We start from the raw sequence: 12,132 nt of genomic DNA, 5'->3' as shown, positions 1-12,132 counted from the left end.
TTGAGTCAAACCCAAGCAATTAGAAGTTGTTCTAAATGCACCATTTTGACTTGTAAACTAAAAACCATCTTCAGCAGTAATGACAGACAGACTTTAAAGGTGTCGGGAGTGCAGCATTCAGAGATCTAAATGGCACTCTGGATTTTACAGGAAGTCTTAGAGTCTCTTTCTCGGGCTCTGGGTGACAGTGATCTCTAATTTCATCTTTTTTAACTGTACAGGAATATGTATCTGTCTCTAAACACTCCCCTAATCCAGGAGATGAAGCTATCAAACACCACTTATTCCCAAACCCCACCAGGAGAGTATGGGGCAGGAAGCCCCAGGACCCCAACCAGCAGTGATTATTTCCAGCTCAAGAGAGTCCTCTCCCTTCTCCCACTCCGGGCTACGGCCACAGGGCATCAGTAAATAACGCCAGATGTTCATCTGTGCTGCCTGCCCCCTTCGACCCAACTTCTGGGTTAAAAGTGCCCGGGGCTGGGGCAAGGTTGGAGTTACCTGGATGACGCCCCAGAGGGGGTGGAGGGCACAGTGCAGCAGCAGGGAAGGCCAGCAGCAGTGGAGGAGCAGCAGCAGCTCTCTGATCAGCATCACTCCTCTGGGCGAAGGGGCTCGTCAGCTCACGACCTGTGTAACTGAACAGGGGGAGAGCGCACAGCAAAGGCGTTTCCGATCGCACTCCCATCCGCAGAGCACGGTGCCTCCCTCCCCGAGATCTTCCCAACTTTATTTCTAAAGGGGTGGGTGGGGGGTGGGGAAGGGGCCTTTGGAAAGCTTCGCAGCTACAAGCAAGTCCTGGCTTCCCCGGTCAGCAAGAAGCGCAACCCCCCCCCCCCAGCTTCCCCTTCTCCCCTCCCCGTCGGGCATGCCAGCGGCAGGGACCCCCCTCCCCAGGAGAATGGGTGTTGGTGATGCTCGTAGCGCAGCTCCTGCCATGCAGGGCAACCGCCCAGCTCGCGGTTGTTTTCCTTCTTACCCTGGGGGCGGGCGGGGGGCTGGGCTCGGGGTCTCAGGTGAAGCAGGACGCTGCTGGCGCTTCCTTTACATGCTGTGGCGGGGCACTGGGTGCAGGTAGAAAAGTTTGCAGCAGGATCAGTAGCAGCTGGTGCACCGCCTGGCTGCCCCCTGGCTTTGCCTCCGCTCGCTGCTGAGCCGGATCCCTGGAGCCCAGCAGCCTCTCATCGGGAGGAGGGGGGGCGGAGGTGAGGGGCTCCTTTCTCAGAACAGGAGCTTGCCCAGCAAAAAAAAAAAAAAAAAAAGAAAGAAAGAAAAGAAAAAGCCCGGCCAGTCCTGTGTGTGTCTCTCTGGCTCCGAGGAGGGAGGGCAAGGGAGGGAATAAAACAGCCCACCGCCCGAAAATGAACCTGAGGTCCAGCCTGCAAAATGCCACTTGGTCTCAATGGCTGTAGGTAGGATGCGAAGCCCCAGAGGATAGTCCAAGTCTCGGAGCAATCCCTCCCTCTTCCTCTCTCTGCAATTGCAACAAAACCGCAGGCTCCCCAAAGAAAAAGTGCCAGACAAGGTGCCCAGGAGCCCAAGCGAAATCAGCTGTGAAATCCGCTCCCTCTAGCCCCCCTCCTCCCCAAAAGCGAAGAGATCCACTGCTCCGGTCCGCACAGAGCTCCCTTCCCGCAAGTAGTGGGGTTGGTGTCTAGTGCCTGGCCAGTTCCTTTGGGTACCAGATCCTCAGCTGTCCATCACCAGAGCCCCACGAAACAGCAGAGAGAGAGAGAGAGGTCGGCTGTGCAGAGCCCATGGGGAGGGAGCAGGGAGGACAACAGGGCTGGAGAGGCGCTGCACATGGAAAAGCGGGGGGGGGGGGGGGGGAGAGAATAAGAGAGCAAAGCCAGAGGCTCCTGGCTCGCCTGTGAATTTAATCTCTCCCCTGCCTGCTGCTGCTGCAGTGATTTTTCATATCCATCTAGCGAGCCCATTGTGTGTTTGGCACTTGGCTCGGTGCTTTTTCTTCCCTCCTAGGCTCGGCTGATGACACTCGATCGGGGATTTCTTCTTGGGAGGCTCAGGGGTTTTCTCCCACACTCATTAAAAGTTCATTGCAGGTTGGAAACTGACAAGCTTCCCCTCTCCTCCTCCCCCCCGCCCCATTGCTGCTGGAGGCAAGTTAGCAGCGTTTTGGGAGGCGAGTGTGGCTTTGCCAACAACCGCCCCCCGCGCCCCCCGTGGGGCACCTCAGTGGAATAAGTGAAGCCCAGGAACACTTGCAGGTTTAATTGTTTTACTCATTTCTATACAAGTGGCTACTATAGGAGACACAATTATAGAAAATACAATCAATTAGTATGAATGTTTCTACAGCACCTGGCATCTGAGGATCTCAAAGCACTTTACAGTATTAATGGATTTAGCCCCAGTGCGCCCCAGCAGGGTCAGGAAAGTATCATCATCCCCATTTTAAAGAGAGGGAAACAGGACAAGAGAGGTTACTGGCCTGATTTTCAAAGGCGCTAAGCACCTGCTGCTCCTATTGCAATCAAAGGGAGCTATTGGGTGCTCAGCACGTCTGAAAGTCAGGCCCTAAGTGACATGTTGATGGTCCCACAGCAAGTGTGTGACAACAGTGGTTGTAGAACCCCAGGTTTCCTGACTCCCACGGCTGGGCCTTCCCTATCCAAGATAAAAGCACATTAATAAAACCAATATTGCAACAAAGACAAGCAAGAGGGGTAAAAAAGTCACTCAAACCTTAAACATAGTCAGCGCCCTGACGGCCATGCGACTTGGAGCCCTGAAGGTTTGATGGGCCATAAAGGGTACAAATCTCAGTCAGATGCCTTCTGCTGGGAAGCGACATTTCTTTCAACCTGGCGTGTGGGATTATCCTGTCATGTGAGTGAATTATTTGCTGTATGGTTTTTTTTTTTTTTTTTGGTGTTTCGTGAGATGTAATAATGAAAGACACTTTGAGACATTCATTTCTATTGTGTTTCTATGTGATAATGAAGCACATTGGAACATTTAAGAGCGCGTGCAGGGAAGTGAATAAAGAATCCTTTATTGTAAGGGTGGCACAGTCTTGCCTCTTTACAAAGAAGAAATAGAGTGGAAAGATAAAAAAGGAAAATGGGTTGTTTTTTAGTGAGCCTGTTAATGAGCAAAGCTGCGGGAGGGCCTGTGAATAGTGGCTGTTTCTGTAAGTTAGATTTATCATATGTCAACACGCTAATAAATATTTTTGCTGCGTCGATAGCTTGAGTCAATTTTTAGTGTCACACTCTGTTTCTAATTATGGAGAGAGATGGGCCTAAATCAAAATGTCTCATCTGAACACCTCACAGACTGTGGGGTGCTTGAAATCCAAATCTGGATCCAGATCCAAATTTTGCAAATGGTCGCTGTCTTTATGATGGGCCAAAGCAAAATCCTGGAGCTGAACAGCTCAAATATTGCAGTGCTTGGGCTCCAGATGTGAAGTCTTAAGCCCAGCTCTAGTTATGTATTTTATACACAGGTTTGAATGAGGGAGCGCAAGGATGCAAGATTAATTTTTTCTCTACGTTTCTGGCAGAAATTCAGCCTAGTTAAGCAAAATTACTGTTTCATGACTCCACTTTGTGAAGCAAGAATAAAAATATGTCAACGCCATTGCAAATAAGGGCTAGAATTCTTCCCTTACACCACTATTACATTGGTGTAACTCCACTGACTTCAGTGAACTTACCACTGATTTACACTAGTGTAAGTGTGAAGGGAATCAAGCTCAGCAACGTCTTATAAATGTACACAATGCAGGTGAACTTAATGGACCAGGATGAATTTGTCCCAATAGAACTACGTATTTATTTGTAAATGTGTGTGTGTGTGAGAGAGAGAGAGAGAGGGAGGGCAGAATAGAGAGAGATGCATAGCTGATGACCTTGGATACAGTCAGCAATTGTACAATAAATATATTTTCTGTAATGATGCTGAAAAAGCTGCACTCCTTTTCCATAGGTCTACTGCATAACATACAGTGCTTAATATATTGTCCTTGTTCAATTATAGTTTTACCGAGCTGGAGTCACAAGAGACTGCAAGCTTTTCAGGCTTTCTGGTGATTTCCTGAAGGTATTTCAGCACTTGATCACAGTACAGAACATAATAAATTGCACCATCTGTATACATAGTTCTTGGTTCCTGACAGAATGAGAGATAAGGCTTAAGGCATTGTAAGCCAAAAAATACAACACAGATTTCTTTTCTTTCCATGTTTACAGTGACTTAATGTCAAAAGAACTGTGGATTCTCCTGCCATTATCAATTGTCCAAGTACCAGCTCTATGTGTTGTTCCTTTGGCCCAAAGACACACCAGGGAACTAAGAGCACAGTGGACCAAACTCTACTCCCAGTTCCATGAGAGCTGCCACAGTTGGTGTTGCGGCACGACTGTAACCAAGAGCTGACTTTGACCTACCTGATTGGCACCTTTTCTGCTTTGGGGTGGTAATTTGGCATTAATGAAACCACTGGACTGCAAATATTTTAAATCAACTGCCGAACTGTGAGTCAAATCCTACAGTCTATACTCAGGCAAATCTCCCATTAAAGTGAATGGGATTTTAGCATGTGTAAGTGCTGAGTATGGACCCCATTCTCCACATATGATACCAGTGTCCTCCATTAACTCCAGGGGGATTTACTGGTTTTCTACAGAGGGAGAATAGGGCCCCAGAATTTTACCTCTGTGAGAAAGATAAATGATATGATTGGGTCGTTAAAGAATTATAGACCCTGATTTAGCAGAGCTTAAGAAAATGTTTAACTTTAAGTGTGTATAAGTAAGTACACGCTTAAGTGCTTTTCTGAATTGTGACCTCATCAAAGGACAAAAGCACATGTTTAAAGTTAAGTTAAATTAATTTTAAGCACATGATTAAACCCTTTTGTTTAATGTTAAGCACATATTTAAGTGTTCTGCTGAATCAGAGCCAAAATTAAGAAGGACTGCGTGATTTTCTGTGGTAGAGATACTATACGTATACTGAGAGACAGGCATGGCTGAGTGGTTTGATCCCAGGACCAGTAACCAAGAATTCTTGAATTGTAATCTCTGGTCTAACAGTGACATCCTCTGTGGCCTTGGTCAAATAACTTAAACTCCCTGCCTCAGTCTCCTTATCTGTTAAATGGCGGGTATAAAAACCCAGATACCTGAGAGTGGTGTTTTGATGTTGAATTAGTTAATGAGTCCTCTCCTGCAACATGTGCTTAGCACCATGCAACATTGGGCATTATGAACCTATAAATCAACATCGCTCCAGATTCTGGCTCAGTGTTGGCAAAGTGAGCCTGAAAAGTGCCATGGAAATGCGGTTTGAATTCTAAACAAGATTTGTTTGCAAAAAGTTTAATCTCTTTCAGGAAAATGTTTCTAGCAAAAGGAACACACAAACCAACACTTTATTCCGTCAAACCACAAGCATAGTACAAATAATACGTCATTTATGCAAAAATAAGAGTAGGGGTCTGTCCCTTTTTCCTGGTAGCTTCCTCATTATTTACGAGAATTGGGTGCCTATTGGGTGGGGGGTTTCTTGGTGGTTTTGACATGGGTGGTACTTGGCACCAGCGGGGGTGTTGTTTTTCGTCAGGGTACATATTGTTTTCCGGGGGGGGTTATTACAGGACGCCCAAAGATGATATATGATTGGCTGGTGGCAGGTAGCTAGAACTATAGGAGGAGCTGGCCTTTACTAGAAGCAATTTCTTCATATAAGCCGTTACTATGTTTCATCAATAAGCAGTTATCATGTTTTTCCATCAACAAGCGGTTATCATGTTGCTAAGGCCTTTCGCATAGCTTCCTTCCCCTCCCTCCTCTGGTCATGGCCCATGACCGTATTTGGCAGGGAATTGCACAGCCTAGCTTTGTTCAGGCCCTGGCCTGTACTGTTCTATGTAAAGGCCGTCTGTATAGTCAGCTTCTGTCAGAGAGCCTGAACTTGGGCCTTCGGTGTTACTTTGGCTGTCATAAAGAAGGCCACCTAGTTCTTTTTCCCCACAAATATTTTACTCTTGTGATACACCCAAATAAATTGGCAACAACTTCAGGTAAACTGACAGTTACTCCAGATTTACACCAGAGTCAGAGAAGAATGTTACCCTGAATGACTGTTTTGTGGGATATTTACTTAGGTCCTTGGTTTGATTAGCATTGATCAGACTAGTTTATCTTGTTGGGTTATATAAACATTTAGTGATAAACAATATAGTCATGGTAACATTCTGCTTTTCTGACTATTCAGGGAACATTACAATAACTGGAACACTGATTAGTAATAAGAATAATTATTGCTATTCTTATATTCCAGGTAGCCATTCTGGTTATGATGATCCATAAGAATAATTTTTTTTTCAGTATAGACTGATTTTATGATATTATTAAAGTGCTTTGGAGACCCGGTCCAAGAGTTGTAATGCTGTACATCTGGAGTAATATCATGGAAATAATGAAAGCTACTATGGATTTACCCCTATGTGACTTTATCCCCACCTCTTCTGATGTAGCAAGCAAGCTTTTAGCTGGAGTGGAGACTGAATCAAAGAAAATGAAGGTTACCACATCTCAAGGAAGGGCTTTGTGGTCAGTCAAGACTTGGAAGCTGCCATTTAACATTCTACTGCTTGCTAACGATATTTCTGGACTGTAGCGGGGTGGTCACCCCGCTCTGGTCTAGAGGGGTTAAAAACAGCCCTGGGAGGGGGCTGTGGCTGGAGAAAGCAGCTCTTAGGCTGAGCTGATTGGGGGAAGTGGCTGCAGCTGGGGCCACGCCCCAAACAGACTCAGCTGGCCCTATAAAGGCAGGGAAGCCAGGGGCAGACAGACAGTCTCCCTCTGCTTGTTGAGGGAGAAGGGCCTGGCTGCCTAGAAGCTGGGAAAGGTACCTAGAGTGGAGCAGGGCTGGGGAAAGGCTAGAGGAGCTGGGGAGCTCCAGCCTGGAGAACCCCCAGGCTACAGGCCTTGATAAAGGCCAGGACAGGTACTGGGGCTACAGAGGGGTAGCCTGGTGTAGGCAAAGGCAGCAGGTCCAAACCCCTCTTTGCCAGTGATGAATGGCGTGTACACTGCAGTCTGCCCCAGTGAGCGGGGGCTAGATGGTGACTAGCAGTAGCCATATTCTGAGGCAAAGTGGGGATAGTGGGTGGGGATTCCCCTGGGAGGGGGAGACCCAGAATTGTGGGGGTACTGCCGGGGGGGCAGTACTCAGTTAAAGGGGCACTGGGGTCCGGTAGGGACACGGGAGCCAGCAGTGGCGGTGAGACACCGGCCTGAAGAGGGCGCTCCAAGGCTGGCAGAGCTAATTCCCTGGACGACCAGCAAGAGGCGCCGCCGGGGTGAGTCCGGACACTTACATGGACATATGCCAATGAACTCAAGAAGAATTTAGTTATCTTCTTCCTGAACCACTGAGATACCTAATTTTCTACCTGGGGGAAAAAATTAAGAATACACAAGCAAACAAAGAAAATTATGATTGATATTTCAAAGCCTTGTCATGCCCCATAGCATAGTCTCTCCATCAGTCTTACAGCTATCTCCTTTTTCAAGAATATCGTTGCCCCCTTTCAAGCCAAGAAGCTAGTCACTGTTTGGGGCCCTGGGGATGTTCCAGTTGGGAGTAGAAATTGGGGACATTCAGGTATTTCTTTGATACAGTTTATTTTATTTACAAAGAATGTACAAAGTCCCATGTCTCTGAAAGGTGATGGAATCAAATAGCAGGAACAGCTTCCTTTTCTCACAGCACCAAGAACACTCATTTTTTACAGCCTGAATCCCTCACTCAAAACCCTCTCCCCAAGTTTTGTCCAGAGTCAGACACCATACCGTCAGCTACTCCTTCCAGTTGCCTGTCTTTGTGTGTTCTGCCTTCCTGCTCTCCAGGGGTGCAAGTAGAATTCATTTCTTACCGGTACACTGCACTCATGGGAGGTACACAAAGGGAGGCACCAGCTAAAGGGGGGGCACGTGACCCCCACATGTGACTCCTCCTCCCCCCCCCACCAGCCTGGGGCCCTCACACTCACCCCGTCCCCTCCCCATGATCTATCCCACACTACCTGGATGGGGGGAGGCCCTGTCCTCCTCCTGCTGTGCTGGAGACTTCTGAACTGCAGGGCTCTCCAGAACCACAGTAGCAAAAGGAGCAGAACGTGGGGTCACCTGGCACAGCTGTACCGCCACCAGCCCTGCCCCATCCTCCGGTGGGGTTGCTGTACAGATCCCAGACAGGAGATGCAGCTGTGTGGAAGGGCTGGAGGCGGGGCTGGGTGTGGTACAACCGCGCCGGAGGAGCTGACGGCATGGGGCCACCCAGCGGTCCCACGTTCTACTCCTCCTGTGTCTTTCTGGTATGGAGTACCGGCTATAAATATCTTAGTGGTACGACGTACCATACTGTACTACCCTACTTGCACCTTACCTCTCTCACACACACCCTCCCCCAGTACTCAGCAAAAGCCCTCCATCCACTCTGTCCAAACTCCTGTGTGGGTACACAACCTCTTTTATCTTAGATGGGGGGGCTTTTGATTAACTCATTGTGACCATTATGTTAATTGAAGGGTGCGTTCACACCCAATCTCAATATGGTTTTAACTCAACTCATAACAAAGTTTCACCCAGCTTGTAACAATGCTATCAGGAGAACGTCACATATAACATTAGCTTTGTTATTTCTAACTTTCCAATGATACGGAACACATTAGTGCTTCTAGTGTCGATGTAGCCTACAGTGGTACAGGAGGGCCACTATAGCGCTTCTGGTGAAGACGCTTTAAACTAACGGGAGAGAGCCCTCCCCTCAGCTTAATAACACCACTCCATCTCCTGCCAACATAACCCTGTCTACACCAGTGCTTAGGTCAGTATAACTTACGTCGTTCAGGGGTGTAGATTATTCACATCCCTGAGCGACGTAAGTTATACCGAAGTAAGTTCTAGTGTAGACAAGGTCTTACTATTATTTTTAAAAATGTCTTTTGATCTATGTATGTATGTATCTATTTATCTATGGTATTTATAGGTCTCCAAACTCCACAATATCTCAGTTCTTTTGGGCTTTCACCTAGAGGATCCCAAAGTATTTCACTGCCTGTGTCCAAAAATATATATAAAAAAGGATGCCTAAAGTTAGACTCCTGAGTCATATTTAGGCAGTTAAATAAATGACCTGGTTTTTTCTAAAGTTCTGAGCATTCAGTAGCTCCCCTTAGTTCAAATATATAGGGATAAGATCCCCAAAGTTGTAAGGATCTTGATTAAAATTTTAAAAGAGCTGATTGTTGTATTTTTCATTGATTTAAATTAATAGTTAATTGAATATTTGAACTGGAGTTCGATTTTTAACATGAGGGTTTTCAATTAAACCTCTCATGGGTTTCCCCCTACATAAATCCTGGGGCATCATGATGTTAATGGAAATCAAAGTCAATGAAGCTACACTGGTTTGAGTGAGAATAAAAACAGAACCTATGTATGAAGCTACATGACATAATCTATAGCTCGTGTTCATACGTGTGTTCTTTTCTCTGTGTGTATGTTAAATCACAAGACACTGCAAGTGTATGTTCATGGTGAAAAATGTACTGTGCTATGACTACACTGCATGTAAGTGTGGTCTTGCATTTTCCGATTTGTTGTTATGAAATGCTGCTTGGTTAAGTGCAAAAACACGCATCCTGCTTGTCCACCTTCAGTAGTTTGTCACGATTTGTTGTCTTCAGCAAATGGATCCGATTAGAGTATCATTGCTCTTTATTTATTAAAGGGAAAATATTGTGCCATTAATTATTAAAAGCACCCAAAGAAGTCCCGATATCTTGAATTACTTCCAAACCAGAAGATAATGTATAGTGTGATACTGCCTTTCTTTTCTGTGTGTTAGTTCCTGCCCAACTTTCGCCTCTTTTTACTTTCTAGGATTGAATACCCACCGTTTGCATTTGTAAATGATTGTACACATACACTGCTTACACACACCACACTCTCTATCTGCAGTTCCCTCTCTAAGATCTGATATCAGATAAAAGTAACATAGGGCTAGATTATGTCATTAATTTTCAGGCAGAACTCCTAATCAATTACATTGCAGACCTCTGCTTTAAAAATTGATAGTACATAATGGCCTGTACTTATTCCTCTGGCTATGAACATTCTGTAATTAGCTGATATAACTTACTAAACATCAGTTAGTTAAATCTTTCCCAGCCCTAAGTAAAAATACCTATTTGTTTATTTTGCATCACTCTGTTAAAGCTTTCATTTGTCAATTATAGTTAAGGCTGTTATAAGTGAAAAATAAAAGTAGGATGGTCATTGGCTATATTATTATTGAAACTGATAAGGCTAAGACTGAGTAAGCTTAATCATGTGACAGTGCAAATAGAACTGTCCAGACATTGAGCATGAACAGGGAATCACCTTTCGCAGAGGAATAGATAATGATCTATGTGGCTCCTTTTTGAGAGACAAGGTGGGTGAGATAATATCTTTTATTGGACCAACTTCTGTTGGTGAGAGAGACAAGCTTTTGAGCTTACACAGAGCTCTTCTTCAGGTCTGGGAAAGGTTCGACCTTGTATTTAGCTGTGATGCTCTGAGTACCTTTCCCAGACCCGAGGAAGAGCTGTGGGTAGCTCGAAAGCTTGTCTCTCTCACCAACAGAAGTTGATCCAATAAAAGATATTATCTCACCCACCTCGTCTCTCTAGGGACCGACACGGCCCAGCAACACTGGCTCCTTTTTGTTCAGTTTCACCTGCATGCATCATGCAAGAAGCTCTGCACATTTGATTGCGGATGCCACAGGTGCAGAACTCATTAAAAGGAAATCAAAGTCTCTAGTTTTACTTTTCAATAAAATCCTTTTCCTGGCTGTCTCTTCACTGACCCCCTAGGAGTCAGAATCCTCTCCAAAACAAGCCAGGGGGATTTCTATCACCAGCATGTATATGATTGAGCTACTTGAGATGGTTCCTTTCATATGGCTATGAGTGATCTAGAATCTAGTGGAGAATTTGGTCTAAAGGTTGTTAATGTGACATGACAGCAGCACTGAGGGCCTAATCCAGTGCTTATTGAAGGAATGTGGCTCAGGCCCTAAGGATTCTTAGGATCCGACTCTCTCATCTGGAACTCAACATGCATTGGATGAAAAAAGTGAAAGTGATGCCCTCTCCTCTCAAAAGACAGCAAATTACCTGGTACTCTAAGTTCCTGCCATTAGCTAGAGGGGGGATTACTTGGCTTGATCGCTTTTCAGATGTGTTGCAGAAATAATGGCCATGGCCATTGAAAAAGTAGGAGTAGCAGCTCCCATGGTGAGCTGTCCTCCAAAGACAATGGAGGAAGCAAAATGGGAATAAGTTAAATCCATTTGTCCCTTGCACAGTCATATACTTCTGGGAAACAGAATAACATTCTCATTACTATGTTTTAAAGACAATCCATTTCATAATTCATTTCTTTCCCTTTCTGTCCATGTCTTCTTTACACGTTACTTCTATTTTTATTAGAGAAGGGGCCCAACCTGTAAAGTTAGAACCCAGATTTTAAATACCCTCCCCTTCTGCAAAGTTCAGGGATAAATAGCTCAGCCCATCATTGTGATTGGGGCCAACCAAACATCTGGATTCATAGCCAGATTCCAAAATGTGCGGGGGTGTTTGGCTCTGGGTGCTCAGATAAAATGATGAGAGTCCTGGAATAAAATCCTGTAAAGATACACAGAGAAAGAGTGAGGAGGGGGGTTGGTTTGTATCTATATATGTCTGATTTATACTGCTTTTAATTATATACCATACTCCTGCTAAGCAAAGTTAGGAGAACTACTGGGAATAACCCAGGAAGAGTTGTTCAGACAGAACTGGTCGAGACACAAATAAACAAGAAAAATAATAGCCAGTGGAATAGAGGTTCACCACAGAAAAAGACTCCCTTTCTGCCTACATCCATCCACACCATTTATACAGGAGGCAGGAACACATTGTGGTGGCTGATTGATTCCACTACGTAAGGGGTTTTTTTTTGATGATACTATAAACTACAGGAAAAGCTTGAATAATGTATGAAATTATTCAATAATTAATAAAAGTAATCAAACACTCAATTGAAAGGCAGCGTTGCAAAT

The 12,132-nt window shown here is 45.2% G+C and overlaps 1 protein-coding gene across 1 annotated transcript in view; it reads right to left on the bottom strand.

Moving 5' to 3' along the window:
* The window catches only part of PRIMA1 (proline rich membrane anchor 1), a 77,744-nt gene extending 77,150 nt beyond the window's left edge, over positions 1 to 594 (bottom strand). The window contains exon 1 of the mRNA XM_065404456.1: positions 502 to 594. Within this exon, the coding sequence (XP_065260528.1) occupies positions 502 to 594 (93 nt within the window). The remainder of the gene's footprint in view (positions 1 to 501) is intronic.
* Positions 595 to 12,132: the final 11,538 nt, after the last annotated feature.

This window comes from Emys orbicularis, chromosome 4 (genome assembly GCF_028017835.1).
Source record: "Emys orbicularis isolate rEmyOrb1 chromosome 4, rEmyOrb1.hap1, whole genome shotgun sequence".
NCBI lineage: Eukaryota > Metazoa > Chordata > Testudines > Emydidae > Emys > Emys orbicularis.
Note: the sequence above shows the minus strand (reverse complement) of the source record. Positions and strands in the feature narration are given on the sequence as shown.